At 41.3% G+C, this 16,455-nt stretch overlaps 1 protein-coding gene across 2 annotated transcripts in view; it reads left to right on the top strand.

The window, feature by feature from the left end:
- IPT9 (isopentenyltransferase 9) overlaps positions 1 to 16,455 on the top strand; it is a 336,165-nt gene that overhangs the window by 85,715 nt on the left and 233,995 nt on the right. For both annotated transcript variants that reach the window (XM_089437271.1, XM_089437272.1), the window contains exon 4: positions 6,145 to 6,253. In XM_089437271.1, the coding sequence (XP_089293397.1) occupies positions 6,145 to 6,253 (109 nt within the window). The remainder of the gene's footprint in view (positions 1 to 6,144; positions 6,254 to 16,455) is intronic.

Genomic DNA, 16,455 nt, shown 5'->3' with positions numbered 1-16,455 from the left:
AAGTGTCTTTTTCTTTGTAATGGGATTATCGGAAGGGCATCCAGAGTTGTATTCAGAACTACTGCTTAATAGTAATAACCCCTCAGAACTGCTACACTGGTTTTCCCGCATTGGGTTTTTTCGGGGGGCATCTGTCCAAAAATAGCGGTGTCCATTGTGTTGTATTTTCTTTCTTGCTCAGTCTCTTGTTTCTACATAATATTTAATTAAGTGAACGCTGCAGTGTATGTATTACGATATTTGCTGTAGGAAACTGCAAGTAATTTGTTTAAAGGAAATTAACAAATAGGAGTAATATCATCAGTTGCTGCAGTAGGGGTTCCTTTTGTGGATTTTTCACAATTGGGGCTTGGGATCTAAATATCTTTGCCTACTCTTTAACTCTGATGCTACTACATGGAACATCCTTCAGTATGGCACTTGGAACATTGCTGGCTTATTAGCCTATGTACAGTCTTGGTTCTTTGATTTCAACCTTGATGACCGACCCTAGGCGCATTACCCCTTATGGATTGAGTTCCCAAAGTTTTATGCATGCAGCAGACCTCCGTGCATTTGTGGTTCGCCTAATAATTGTAAAGTATTGATCTTAGATTATTGGTGTAACTCCTTTTGAGCCAATTCATGGGTTTGTGTCAAGGTAGATTTAAAGTAGAAGCTTCCCTCGTTCATTTCAATTATAACCATTGATGGGGTGTGCTAGTAGAAAGTCTACTACTTGAACCTTTCTAATCTCTGTTTTGCTTGCCAAGCCCAAGATCATGTCATATGTGATTGCCCATCGTAAACCTAAGTTGGAATAGCCTAAGGAGCCTTGGACTCCCAAGTTAGATCTGCAATATAGCTTAATCTCACCACTTTCTCTCAACCTGGTTCCTTGGCAAGATGTACCTCTTCCCAAGGATCTTCTACCTTCATCCACGAAGACCAGTAACCAATCCAAAAGCACTTCTCACTCTTTAGTGGTAGCATAGCCTTGGCCTCCCTTTTAGGGGGCTATCGAGATTGAAGATGGATGGATAGTTTAGATGAGTAAATGTGGAAGGAGCCTAAGTCCCTTCTTGGTTGGAACTTCAACTTAGAGATTCAGTGTTGATTTTTGGTAGCATCGGATGTGCTCTAGCCATGAAATTTAGTGGAGAGGCTAAGGCACATGAGATCTCTAAGACGCATAAGTTGTTTGGAGAAATTCCACCCGGATGAAGAGTTATTAAATATTTAATATTTTTAATGAGTTCCTAAGTCTAAACTTAGGAAAATAAAAATATTAATGTGTATTAATAAGAAATGGGTGAGAAAGTTCTAAGTAATGAGGATCAAGCCAGATCTAATCTTAGCTGTTGATTAGGGACTTAATCTCAGCCATTGAATCGTCAACAGGAAAAGTATAAGAGGAGGCTTGAGAGTCAGTTGGAAATACACCAAGACGCTTGAGAGACCAGTCAGTTCGATTTTCTGGGGCGAGGTTTGCTGAGGAAATCGAACAAGTGATCAGTTGTAGTGAGGGGTAGTTTGGCAGGAGGCCGAAGAATACATATCAGAGAGGCATCAAAGTGTCGGAAGAGGCAACACAGAGCCTAGGAGGGCAGAGGATAAGGAGGCCAACGCAGAGGATAAGGAGGCCAACGCAGAGGACGCAAAAGCTGCAAAGGCAGACGCAGAGGACGCAGAAGCTGATGTAGAAAGCCGTAGAGGCTGACACAAATAGCGCAGAGGCTGACACTGGGCTGAAGAGGCTACGCTGAGGAGGTTCTGTGGTGCAGATTGAGAGCAGATTAGCCGAGAGAGGGTGACGCAGGTCCAGGGGAGTTCTTGGAGCAACTTTCGCTGTCCAACACAAGGAACAATCAATCACTGTGGGGTTGTTCATTCGACTGCTGATTTGCCGAAATATCTGTCTCCAGATAGAGGTGTCGCTGCCAAGGAAATTTTCTAAAGGGTGAGCCATTTTTGGCACCTTAGTTGTATTCAAAATCTGCTTAATAATAAAACCTTCTATATGCTGCACCGGTTTTCCCACATTGGGTTTTCCCGGGGGCGATTGTCCAAAAATAACGGTGTCCCTTGTGTTGTCTTAGTTTATTTCAGTTGTTGATTTGTATATTTGTGAAGGCTTCATTTGTGTATACTTCGATATTTATGCATTTTAATAACTTGTTAATGCAAATAACAAGTAGGAGATAGTAAACCAGAACATGCAGTAGGAGTTTCTGATGTGTTAGATTCAGGAATTTTCACATGGTATCAGAGCGATTGCAGATCAAGGAGGACTGAAGACACTAACAGAAGAAATTTGAGGATTTGTAGTAAAGAAGTAGCTGTCCCGAGAGGCAGCGTTGTTCCATAGCTGAAGAGGTAAGAGGAGTGATGCAGTGCTAAGAGGGTGATGCAGAGGCTCACGCAGAGCCTGCGTCAGCCTTTTGAGCCAGAAAAAAGGCCAGCATAAAGGCAAAGGGGGGGAAAATTAGGCCTACGCAGTGCCCAATCATCTTTCTCAGTCAAGAAGGATCGACGTTGAGGCCAGGTGGAGCTGATCCAACTCTCACTATGATTGCGCAGAGCTAGAAGGGCTCAGATTCTTCACTTGCCGGGGCTAAGGGAGTTGTGCAGATTGGGATTTGAGGAGCTGGTGGGATGCTGTTTCTGTCTGTGCAGAACAATGTCTAAGGAGACGAAACCAAGGTAGAGGGAAGCACTACCTCGACAAATTTCTAGCCAAGAAATCCAGATTCGAGTTGCAGTAGCAAAGGGGGATTGGAGAGGAGTGATTCGACAGATGGCAAGAGGATTTCCAGGAGGGAAGTCGAGACTCAGAGGGAGTCTAGGAGAGGAGCAGAGATGGCAGTGAACGGATTGAGGGATTAGGATAGATTGGACGAGGCTTCCAATTTTGTCATCTGGAAGGCCAGGATCCTGTCAATCCTGGATAAACATCGCATTAAGGACTATGCCTTGAGAACTATAGCTGTCCCAGTTGACCCTAATGCCAATGAGAAGTATGAGGAGGCCCAGGCGAAGGCGAAATGTGTGATTCTAGACGGGGTCAAGGATCATGTCATACCACATATTGTTGAGAAGAACACAACAAGAGAAATGTGGGAGACCTTGACCACCTTGTACCAGGGCTCTTCCGTGCAGCGGAAGATGTTATTGGAGAATCAACTGAGGTCATATCAGATGCAGAAAGGAGAGGAGATAGATCACTTCCTCCTCAAGTTGCAAGGAATTCGCGACCAACTTACTTTTGTGGGGTCTACACCGGATCCAGAGTTTATGGTCAGGACTGCTCTGAATGCAGTCTCTGAGGACTGGGAGACGTTTGTCCAAAGCATTTTGGGCAGAGCGACTCTCCCCAGTTGGGAAGAGATGTGGGCAACTCTTCGACAGGAAGAGATCAGGAGGTTGACCAAGGTAGGGAGTAGTGGTAAGGGAGTTCGAGTCAAGAAAGAGGAGGAGGAGGATGCGGCTCTAGCATCTGCGGGACAACAAGGGAAGAGGAAGAAGAAGGACATCTCCAAGGTCAAGTGCTTCAACTGTGGGGAGCTGGGACATTATGCATCTCAGTGCCCCAAGAAGAATGGCAAGGGAGAAGCTTCCGACTCAAAGGCGGCTCCAGGAAAGGCGAAGAAGGATGTCGAGACTGATGACGATTGTGCCATGAGTGTTCATGCACCTCTAGAGAAGAGGTGGGGAGAGATAATGTTGTAGTCGAGAGGACTACATGCTAGGGTAGGATCCTTGAGGTGCCCAAACTCTTGGATCACATCCGACTATGGGAGCCCTTAAAGATAGTAGCACGATGATAGGTGTCGGGTGGAGCAAGGTGTGATGGAGCGACAAGGCAGTGCTAGAGTGCAAAAGTTTGTAGCAACACATTAGAGGTTGTAGCAGTGTGAGAGGCACATAAGAGGTTGCAATAACGCAATGGCAACAAAGGGAGCACAAGATATCAGTAGAGGAGACTTCAACATCACGAGGCTTCCAGATTGACCAGGATGTCAGTGTTTGGGTGAAGTCAGTTGCCTACTTCTCGGTAACTGAGTTGCAGTGCGACAATTAGTAGTGGCAGTGCTGTGGGCAGCATGATGCAACAGGTTGAGTGGGAGCTGTGGTACAGATGTAGCAGTGGCAGTGGCAGTGTCATGGGCAATAGTATAGGAAGCAGCAGTGCAGGGGACGTGAGGCAACAGGCCAAGCATCAGCACAAGTACCGATGCGGAGGATCAGTGTGATGTTTCTATGGTGAAGCATTACCAGAGCACATTCGTCGCTAAGGGGGAGTATTGATTTTTGGTAGCATCGGATGTGCTCTAGCCATGAAAATTGGTGGATAGGCTAAGGCACATGAGATCTCCAAGACCCAGAAATTGTTTGGAGAAATTCCACGTGGATGAAGAGTTATTAAAATAATTAATATTTTTAATGAGTTCCTAAGTCTAAACTTAGGAAAACAAAAATATTAATGTGTATTAATAAGAAATGGGTGAGAAAGTTCTAAGTAACGAGGGTCAAACCAAATCTAATCTTAGTCGTTGATTAGGGACTTAATCTCGACCTTTGAATTGTCAACAGGAAAAGTATAAGAGGAGGCTTGAGGGTCATTTGGAAATACACCAAGACACTTGAGAGATCAGTCAGTTCGATTTTCTGGGGCAAGGTTTGCTGAGGAAATCGAACAAGTGATCAGTTGCAGTGAGGGGCAGTTCGGCAGGAGGTCAAAGAATACATATCAGAGAGGCAGTAGAGTGCTGGAAGAGGCAGTGCAGAGCTTAGGAGGGCTGACGCAGAGGCTAAGGAGGCCAGTGCAGAGGACGCAAAAGCTGCAGATGTAGATGAAGAGAGCCGTAGAGGCTGACGTAGACAACGCAGAGGCTGGCGCTAGGTTGAAGAGGTTGTGCTGAGGAGGTTCTGTGGGGCAGACTGAGAGCAGATTAGCCGAGAGAGGGTGATGCAGTTCTAGAGAGTGCTTGGAGCAACTTTTGCTGTCTAGCACAAGGAACAGTCAGAGTCACTGTGGGGTTGTTCATCCGGCTGCTGATTTGCCGGAATATCTGTCTCCGGATAGAGGTATTGCTGCCAAGGAAATTCTCTACATGGTGAGCCATTTGTGGCACCCTAGTTGCATTCAAAATCTACTTAATAATAAAACCCTCTATATGCTGCATTGGTTTTCCCGCATTGGGTTTTTCCGGGGACGATTGTCCAAAAATAACGGTGCCCCTTGTGTTGTCTCAGTTTATTTCAGTTGTTGATCTGTATATTTGTGAAGGCTGCATTTGTGTTTACTTTGATATTTATGCATTTAAATAACTTGTTAATGCAAAGAACAAGTAGGAGATAGTAAACCAGAAAATGCAGTAGGGGTTTCTGATGTGTTAGATTCAAGAATTTTCACATTTAGGGCCTAAGTCATGTCCCAAATCTTATACATTGTGGGTATGTGCTTACTTGAGAAACATGCCTTTGTTTTCTGTCCAGCAACAGTTTTAGTAAACTGAGTATGTGAAACTAATTAAGTGACATTTGAAAACATCAACACAAACGTTTTGATACAAAAATGGGGTGGATAGGTACACCGGAAGCATTTGTATCAATAATCTGACCTATTTGCTAAATAAATAGAGTATTGTCCCTTCATACTGAAAACATAAGCCTGTTGCCAACATGATTCTTAATTTTTTATAGTTGTTAGCTAGTTAAATCATGCCTAATTTCTTATCTAGATATGGCATTGATGTTTTAAGTATGTGGTAAGTTATCATTTAACTCATATTGTAACTTCAATGAAATACACTTCTATACACTGCTTTTGAAGTTGCTTTAGTTTACAAGCTGAAATTAAAAACATTAATATGGCACATCTATTTCAATCAGTAGTGAGAGCTGTTAGTCTATTTGAAATTGCTCTGACCTAATTACAGCCATCTGTTTCATTCTCAGCCAGTTTTTTTGGTCTCTGCTAATTAGTGGTGTATCATTAACGTTGCATACATAAGCTCAAGGTGCTTAAGATAATAAATTTCATCTTGTATAATTCAAAACGAGAATTGTGAAGAGGAATTTGTTTAGATATTTATGGAGCTGGGGATATCCTTTATGAACTACTTTGGGCTTATATTGTAATAATATGCTTTTTTTCTGCAGAGTATTCCGCTGGCAAATACTTTGATGCTGCTAGAGAAGCCACGAAAGATGTTCTTCATAGAGGGCATGTACCAATAGTTGTTGGTGGCAGTGGGTTGTACTTACGATGGTATGTGGCTGAATTCAGGCTATTTTGCTTTTTATTTCACCCCTTGCCTCTGAAAAATGACGGTTAAAGTGAACTTTTTATATTTTCCTATCGTCCACTTGAAATTAATAAATTATGTAATCATCTTGGTGCTTAGCATTAGTTACCAGGTTAGGTGTCTAGAACTTGGTATTTGAATTTTGCAGCATCAGGTTGAAAGATTGCAAAGATAGATTGAGTATTTGGTCAAGTGTAAGAACGTAAATCAGCTATAATTCATAATGCATAATCTTCCTTTACAAAGTGAGAACTGTTTTGGAGATCAGATGTGCTATTTAGTGTAATATCAATAATGTCAGTAGTTGCCTCATTGGTTATAACAACTGTCTCAAATACAGAATGGCTGATCCTCATAGCAACCTTCAATCAAAAAATTAAACTATGGAAGGAAAGGAGTGAAAGTGTATCAGAAGATGTAGATGCTGTGCAGAATACAAGACTAGAGGGAAAGCATAATGAATTGGATGCATGCCCAAGCGTAAAGTTCCTAATTATACATTCTGACTTGAAATATAAGAGAATTGGATACTCTCCGGTTGCTGAAAAACCATAACGTTTCAATGTTGGCAGAAGAGAAAACTGTGATATAATTTAGTATACCCAAGTATATTACACATGTCAACAACAAAATAATGAAAAATATTGTCATATAACATAATATTTAATATATAATAAAACAATATATTAATTAAATCAATAAGTCAGCGTGTTAGCCAAAAGTCATATCCATTCATAGTTGTGACCATTCAATGAGCATATATAATACCTCGGGTAATTGTAAAATCATCACATTATCAAATATCCATTATTTTATTACAATACATCTGTGTACTTTCTCGTGTGCAAGTGTATGCTGTTTACAGGTCTGCAAAAATTTTGTATTTTTAGATCATTGCTCTTTCCAAAGTAGTCCATTGTGTAGGAGGAAGAAAATTGATACTCTATCCCTTCAGGGCACCAAGACATTCATCATCTGGCACAAAGTAATTGCTGCTAAAGAAATCACAAATGAAGAAAGGTATACTTAAAAGATTGCAGCCAGAGGCTCAGAGGACACAGGCTATAGAGCCAAACTGACCCATAGTTGGCGGCCATGGGTTGAGCTGTGACAGACTGAAGGAAGCCCAATCTGTGCTGAAAAGCTCAAAGCCCAAATTCTTTTTGTTTTCTTGGCCCACTCAGGGCATATTCTTTTCGGCGTATAAATTCTAAATCTTTTGGGGGTAAATAATGTTAATCACTGAAGCATTACATTTTGAGTCAACATATCCAAATCGGGAAAGAAGTCAGCAAAGGGGGGAAAAATGCTTCCCATTGGTAAATTAACGGAGAATGTAGAGAACCTTAAGAAGGATATTGAACATATTATTACAAGGTTGCATAACCAATCAGTGATCACTAATTTAAATTTATGATAGCATGAAATGTTGAAGATGAGGAACGGGGAGACTGCTAGATTGGACCAAAGGAAGAATGCTCTTGAGAACAAACTTGATCATATAACATGCATTGACTAACCTACAAGCCCAACTACTTTCATCTTGAAACCCTCTAGGTTCCCCTCCCAATTTTGCCTTAACCCAAGGATTCCATGAAATACCCACTCCAAATATTGGGGCATTGCTGTGACATCATAATGAGAAAAAATCAAAATGACAAAATTCTATGCAAACCCTTTTTTTGTCAAATAAATTCTAATTTCCAAAGATAACTAGGAATACTTTAGAAAAACAACTTGCTTCTAATCCACAGTTTGGTTTTCAAGTCAACATTTCGAGTCCAGAACAAGACCCAGCATCAGGACAAAATGTCAACGTTTTAGGACAAAATGTCGACTTGCTTCTAATCTACAGTTTGGTTTTCAGGTCAACATTTCAAGTCCAGAACAGGACCCATCATCAGGGCAAAATGACAAAATTCTATGTGAACCCTTTTTTTGTCGAATAAATTCTAATTTCTAAAAATAATTAGGAATACTTTAGAAAAACAACTTGCTTCTAATCCACAGTTTGGTTTTCAGGTCAACATTTCGAGTCCAGAACAGGACCCATCATCAAGACAAAATGTCAAGAAATTTTGTCCTGATGATGGGTCCTGTTCTGGACTCGAAACATTGACCTGAAAACCAAACTGTGGATCATATTCCGGATTTCTCTTTCTTCAAATTCTAACCATAGAAACCTACAAACAAGAACTTGCTTCTACTTATTCCAAAAATACTTGCTACATGTCCTCATAAGATGTGTCCACTATCTGCTCAATTATGAACCTGAACATATCCTCCAAACTGGAACTTGGGAACCACTCCACCACTGCAAACCTGAATGCTGACGCTGCACTCTATACTTGCTATAAATAAATCTACTAAATATAAACACTGCTAAAAATAGCAGTGTCTCAATTGTCAATGAAAGCTATCTCAACAGATTTATCTTTCAGCAAGGAATCCAAATATGTGCATGGATTCAACATGCAGGCCCTGAAACCCTCGTTGCTGAAAATAATCGTATAATAAAATACCTTGCATGTACCCTGTCGATGTTTGTAGCTTGGGCATATACTTATTCACAGGCCTACCTGTCTAGGTGTGCAGAAGTCACCCAAGATCTCCTTAGGACACTGGATCCAGTGTGAGCTGCACAAACCTACATGTCTAGACATGCACAAGTCACCCAAGATCTCCTTATGACACTTGATCAACTGTGAGCAAGTTGCTAATGTAACTTGTTAGTTTTTGTAGCATCGGATGTGTTCTAGCCACGAAATTTGGTGGAGAGGCTAGAATACATGAGGTCTCCAAGACCCATAAATCGTTTATGGAAATTTCACCTAGAAGTGACTTAATTAGATTTTTAACCAATTTTTTAATGTTTTCTAAGTCTAAACTTAGGAAAACTGCTTAATTAATTGGTATTAATTAAGTCAAGGCGAAAATCATCTAGAAACTCACATGGATCGATCCAGAGATGATCCTAGCCATCGATTATGTTTTAATCTTGGCGGTTGGTGCTCCAATAAAGGATTATAAGAGGAGGTTGATGTGGTGATTTTAGAATACACTTGAGCAGTTCAATTTCTTGGCAGATCGATTTCCAGAGTAGCAGCAGTTAGTTGCTGGAGAGATCCAGAGATTGAAGCAGTGAGTGAAGGGCAGAGACAATGATCCAGAGGAAGTTTTCTAGATCCGGAGAGGCAGCAACAAGGGGCCGAGTTATTCCTAGTGAGGCAATGCACAAGATTGTGCAATTGCTTAAGAGAAGCAATTCGATTTAGCTGGAGAGAAATTCGTTTTCAGTTCCAAAGGCTGGGCAGAGGGTCCAAAGTGCCAGAGAAGTGATTTCCTCAACAGAGATAGGAAGAACAACTTCATCAAATTGGACCAAGAGCCACGCAGTCCCTTGGAGAGTTGATGTCGGAAATTAGAAGCCATACACATTGCTGGGCATTCCTTGTCCAATTTGTAGGTGGAGAGAAGGGAATTATAGGAGAAGAGGGAGCGTTCCTTAGCAGAAAGTATTTCTCTTGTAGGGCATGTGTAGTATTGTCACAGTCTTGGGTGGAGCTGTATGTGGGGGAAACTTGAGTGGCGGATTTTGGAGTTGGGGTTGATTGGGGTCTGTTAGGAGGGGATTTAAGAGAAGTTTCCAACATTTGGGTGAGCTGCACACACAATATTCCCTTACAGGCTATCATTTCTGGCAGTAGAGGGGACCACTTTGGAGCATCAAAACTAGGGCAAACCTCTCTAGTTTTTTCTGGGTTTGTGGAGAGGTTTCCAAGATTAATTTGGAAGAATTTTCTGGGCAAGTTTGGAGGCACAAACAAGGGTTCCACTTAGCTAGCAGTGCAAAATTTCCAAGGCCAGGACAATACCTTTCAGGATGGGTCGATTTCCTTGTTTCCAGGCAACACTCTATCTCCTGGGATTGTCTAGCTTGCTTTGGCAAGCCCAGGTGCACTTGTTCTTGCATTGTACTCTTCCAAAGAATTAATAAAATGGCTGGTTTTGGAGCATTTATGGCGTAATCATTTGTGGATGTCTAATGGCTGTTTGAATTTTTTGTTTGCTCTTGTACTTTGCTTGAATTTGCTTAATATCATTGTAAAATTTCCTATTAGGAACATTACTGTGGTATCAGAGCATGTTCTTGGCTAGCTGTGGGCTTAAGAGCAGGTGATGACAGGGCTGTTTGGTGGAGCAATGTATTGACATAGAGGCAGAGGAAGAGGTAGAGGCAAGGGTCGAGGTAGAGAGGGAGCACTGGACCCATTTTTTGATACGGAGGTGGAAAACATTAGGGGTCACATGGACAATCAGGAGGACAACGAGCAACCAAGGAAAGTGGGCCAAAACCAGATTTTAGAGGAGTTGTTGAGAACCAACCAGTAGATGTTGAGGCAAGGGCAGCTCATGATGGACATGATGCAGTAGGTGATAGGCTTGCAGGTGAATGGGAGACCAGAGGGAGAGCACCAGGGTGATGGGGGTTCTAGAGCCAGAGGAGGCAGCCGTACCTATCAGCCCCCACACACCCCTTTGCATGGACAGGGAGGCCGTCCCACCATGCCTCATTTCGTGGACGAGCCAAAGCCCGAGAGGGAGCCAGACCCAGTTGCAGATTTAGTCCATTCAGTTGCATCAAGCATTGATGAGTACGAGGGGTTGGATGCTAGGATTAAGAGGGTGATGTCCTTTGGGGAATACATACACCTAAAGGAGAGATGTACCACTGGGGCCGGGACACATTATAGAGGGGGACAATCTAGCCAAGAGGTACAAAAGATAGCGGGGAAAGTTACACTCCCCAACTTTGATGGGTCGGCTAAGAGTTCAGCCAGGGCATGGGTTCAGAAGTTAGACACATACTTTCACCTGAATCCCATGCGTGAGACAGATGCTATCCAGTTTGCTACTCTACACTTGGAGGGTGATGCCCAAGAGTGGTGGTACCATGGGCTGATTACGTTGGGGCATATCCACATCACTTCTTACCATAGTTTTAAAAACCAGTGTTCCACGGGGTCACGACCCCCCAACTGGGGGTCTAGTTTCCTAGCTCCCTCATGCTCGAGGAACTCGGGGAGAACTAAGAGTCGTTTCCCCATGTCCCAAAAAGCAGGGTATGTGCGAAAACTTGTAAGGGGGTGTTTCCTCGATTTTTGGGGTCAAATCCTCCAAATGGGGTCGTTTCCTAGGCGAAAGGGGTTGTGTGGGGTTGTGAGGGGTCATTTCCCTAGACAAAAATCGCAAATTTTTTTAATGAAACAAAAAAATCCTAATTTTTATGAACCGGGAAGGGTTTAAACTTTATTTTCAATGTTCATTTCATATTGTTTCATCTTTTCATGATATCGCTCTTTTCAGTTGGATGCAGAGACTAGCGGGGCATTACCTTGAGCAATTATGCTCATTTATGATTTATCATTTGATATGTTCTTATGTTATTAACTTATTTGCTTTTCTGTTTCAGACTTCAGTTTATTTTGAATCTTGATATATGATATATTAGACTTGAGTCTTGACTTTATAAAAATTTGACTCTTGATGTATCAAACTTGACTTTTATTTCAATATTCAGTATTCATAGTTGGAACTTCAATATGGTTTAAACTTTAAAACTTTAAACATTTATTTTCATTGTACATTGTTAGTAGTTACATTGTACAGTTACAAACTTACATGTATGATGTATGATTATATGATATCATGCTTTTTGTTTTAAATTTGTTTCAGATTTAAGTTATATGATTCTTCAATTTATCATTTATCCTTCATGATGTAAGTGTTATATATTATATAATGATAAAGACAATGACATTATGAATATTAAAATTTTGTTGACACCTAATCCTCTGCGATTGGGTGAATTTAGAATGTGAACAGTCATCAAGAAGATGAACTGATCAGTCACATTCATGTATATAACAATAGCTACCTAATGAAATAGATGAATCAGTTTTTGCTGCTATTTGGAGAGTTACTGCCTGGCCTGACATGGTATCAGAGCCAGCTCCTATCTTTAGCCTTGTAACTCCCTTGTCTGACTGAGTGTCCTGTCTGTCTGCCATGACCTGCGCTCTGCTCCATACAAAGCCTGCTCCCTGCAATACGTTGCCCATATATCCGTTGGTGCCAGATTCTGACATTCTCTGTCAAGAATGCTACTGCTATGCTGCTACCATTTTCTAAACAAAACCTACGCTACATCACCTGCGTTCTAACCGTCGGCTTCACCATACCCTGCGCACCAGCATTCAAACCGTCGGCCTCATCATACCCTGCGCATCTGCGTGGTAAACGTTTTCAAGCAAGTCTTTCTTGCTGTCCGAAGAAACCCGCTACCAGAGGAAAAGCTCTGTCATTTTCCCTGAGGCCGAGGCCTTTGATTGCGTGTGCGATCCACTGTTCTTTGAGAGAATCGCAGATGGCAGTCCTGATAGACTGTATTTTCCTCGAACAGTCTCTGCTCTTCTCGGGTGTCCATGGAATAATGTTTATGGTCGCTTGCTAATTCTCCAACCGAGATTGCAGAGCTGCGAATTGCACTGACCATAAGGTTCCATTTCTCATACACTTCTTGAAGCCTCGTGGAATAAACAGCACGGAGTTCTGCTATTCTCTCCCGGACTGTATTTTCCTCGCTGGCTAGTCTCTAAACCTCGTGGGCTTTTACCCCTAGGAGCGCGAGTGCAGTAGATCGGAGTTTTTTGGACCCAAGCGTCGGCAGGTCCGCTTGCACTGTTGGCCTGTCCGCCAGCTAGTTTCATGGTGGCTCGGTTTCCGATTTTATCGAGCACGGCCAGCAATTCTTGTTCTGTTGAATAGGGCGACCATTCAAGAATGATCTTTTAAAGATTATTCCAGTGACCTTTATTGCTATCGTTCAGCATCCGTAGCAGAGTCAGCTTCCCGGACGTCGCTTTCGTGGTTCTGTAATTGAGAATAGGGACAATGGTGTTTTTCTGGTCGGTTTGCGCTGCAAATGTGTAGGAGAGAAGCTCGACGCTGGCGGTTGAGGATGAAGGGCAAACGGTGAAGACCACGACGTTTGTAGCTCCGCTTACATTGCTGGAGAGCCGACGTTTGTAGCTCCACTTCAAATCTCAGGATGGCAGATTGAATATGTTTGTTGGATGTTGGTTATGCAAATACTTTTGTTTTCCAATATATATATATATATATATATATATATATATTTTGAAATGAGGTCGTCTCCGATGGGTGATTGGTAGTGGTGGAAAAACATCTATTTCCCTACTAAAATTATAGCTTCGTGCGTTTATTCATATTGATGTGAACTCTGCCTGTATATATTTTCTCCTGGGTTATAAGATTCAATAATCGGTAATCTGTACCAAGGAAGCTACTATTATGTTTTATGCACAGTCTTGGTGTATTACATTAATTGCTGCCACACCAACACTGGTTTGCTGAGTCTCAGTAATGCCCTTTTGAGTACACTTTTATTGTATCAGCAAAAGTAATTTTTTTTTATAGAATGCATTCAATCATATCCATGGTAGGGATAGTTCTCACTGGCAAGGAGAACTATCCTGAATGGTCCCGGATGATAAAACACACCCTCATCTTCAATGAGTTGTGGAAAGGGGTGTGTGTCGGAGAAGAAGACAAAGACCCTGTGTAGCGTACATCAGACAAAGAGCTCGTCATTTGTGAAAACAAGAACAACAAAGCCTATGCATTAATCGCAACATCTGTAAATGAAGAAGTAAGTCGCCATATTTCATCATATTCAACTGCCTTTGAAGCTTTATAAAAGCTGAAAGAACTCTATGACTCACATTCTGCACTTGAAGTTGTTCAGCTCATGATTAAACTCTTCACTCTTGAACTGAAAAATAATGATCCTCTTGCCCTTGCATCTGAAGTAAAATTCATAATGCATGATATCAAATCCACTAAGGTTGAGCTGGATATCCCTCTTATTGCTTTTCTCAAGGCACTCTATCCTACTTACTCCAATTATCTTGAGTCTTTACAAGCAAATGGAAATCTTAAAGATATAACCTTTGACTCTCTTGTGAAAAAGTTTGCTGAAAGAGAGAAAGCCTTTGGAAAGAAGACAGTCCCTGAATCTTCTGAAGAGACTGTGTGCCTTGCTCATAAAGAAAAGCATCTTGCTCAAGACTCTACAAGAGGAAGAGGTGGACGAAGAGGAAGAGGAAGATATTTCAGAGGCAGGGGGGGCAGACATTCTCAAGGAGAAAAGGCAGATCTGCATTGCATTCGCTGCAAACGAAATGGATCACATGATGCTTCTACATGCAAGCTACCATGGGAAAAAATTGAGCAGAAAAGAAATCAGCAGAAAGGTAAAATTGATGATACAGACAAAGGTAAAGCACCTGAATCCGCTCACTATATTGAGGCACAATGTAACTTTGGAGTAAATGAAGATTTGTTTAATGCTTCACTTGCTTCTTCGAAAAATGATTGGTTGCTTGATTCAGGAGCAACCTGTCATATGACTCATAGGAAAGATTTTTTTGAAGATTTCACTGACAATGTTGATGGAGCAGTATACTTTGCAGATCAATCAAAAATCAAGCCATCAGGGCTTGGCAAAATCAGGCTTAAACTGCCTGGTCTTCCAGACTTTCTTCTGGATCATGTTCTATATCTCCCACAACTCAAAAGAAACTTGCTGTCCTTGGTCCACATCCGCCAGCAAGGTCACTCCATTCATATGTTTGATGGCAAGCTTGAGGTAAGAAAAGCATCTGACCACTCACTTGTCATGAGGGGAATAGAAGAAGAAAGACTTCTCAAACTGCAAGGAACCTCTGCTCATGCACAACATTTCTCATATATTTCTCATCATGAAGAAGGTACACTTCCATCAAGTTTATTATGGCATGCTAGATTTGGACATTTAAACTATGACAGTCTCCGCTTATTGAAGAAAAATGGTGTTGCTGGTTTGCCTACATTTCCTAGGAAACATAAGCAATGTGATGCTTGCATTCTAGGAAAGCATAGCAAACAGTCTTTTCATGATTCACATTCAAGAGCACATAGGAAGCTTGAACTCATTCATTCAGATTTATGTGGTCCAATGCCTGTTCCTTCTACAAATGGAAATAAATATATCATGACATTTATTGATGATTACACCAGAATGTGTTAGGTTTATTTATTGAAGAACAAATCTGATGCTTTTCAAACATTCAAGAATTTTCATAAGTGGATTGAAAATGATGCACAATCTCATATTGGGTCTATTCGCACTGATAATGGAAAAGAATATACATCAAATGAATTTGAAAACTATCTTCGCCAACATGGGATCAAACATCAAACAACTGTACCTTATAATCCCCAACAGAATGGTGTAGCAGAAAGAATGAATAGAACAATTTTGAATATGGTACGATCCATGCTTTTCTTCAAAAATGTAAAGATAATGTTTTGGGCTGATGCTGTTCTATGTGCTGCATATATAAAGAATAGATGTCCATCTAATGCTATAAGAAACAAGACTCCTTATGAATTGTGGTATGGACATGTTCCTTCGGTAAAACATCTCAGGATCTTTGGTTCCACCTGTTATGCTTTGATACCAAAGGTACATAGAAACAAACTTGGTGCTAGAAGTCGTAAGTGTATCTTCCTGGGGTATTCAAACACCTCCAAAGCATACCGTCTCTATGATGAAGTAAATAAAAAGTTTGTTGTATCAAGAGATGTCATTTTTCTTGAATCATCCAAATCTGACAATGTTGTTGAGCGGCAACTTGATCGCTTGGATAGATTCACAAAAACGAAATCATTTCAAGAGTTTGATAATCAGATTCCACATCTTGAAGGGGGGATTCCTATACTAGATCAACATGTGGAATCTTCTTCTGAAGAACAATCTCCCCTGCATGAAACTCCAACAACGGATGATCCTTTAAGTGATGTAATTGATAGAATTGGGAGACTCAATCTTGATTCAGTCCCAACTCAATCAACAGAGCAGCCTGGACCATCTTAGAAAGGTCCCCCAAAGTGGCTGACAAAGACACTTGAAAGTGTTCATCCTGATGAAATTGGAAAAACAGGAACCAGAAATACAAAGCGACAAGATGGAGGTGATGTAGATGACTCTAATTCACCTGTTGATATGGATGTTACTTATGATTGTGAATTGAACTTGTCT

The sequence above is a fragment of the Pinus tabuliformis genome, chromosome 5_2 (assembly GCF_031772625.1).
Source record: "Pinus tabuliformis cultivar Carrire ecotype Pingquan chromosome 5_2, CPIR1, whole genome shotgun sequence".
NCBI lineage: Eukaryota > Viridiplantae > Streptophyta > Pinopsida > Pinales > Pinaceae > Pinus > Pinus tabuliformis.
This window is presented reverse-complemented; position numbering and strand designations above follow the sequence as displayed.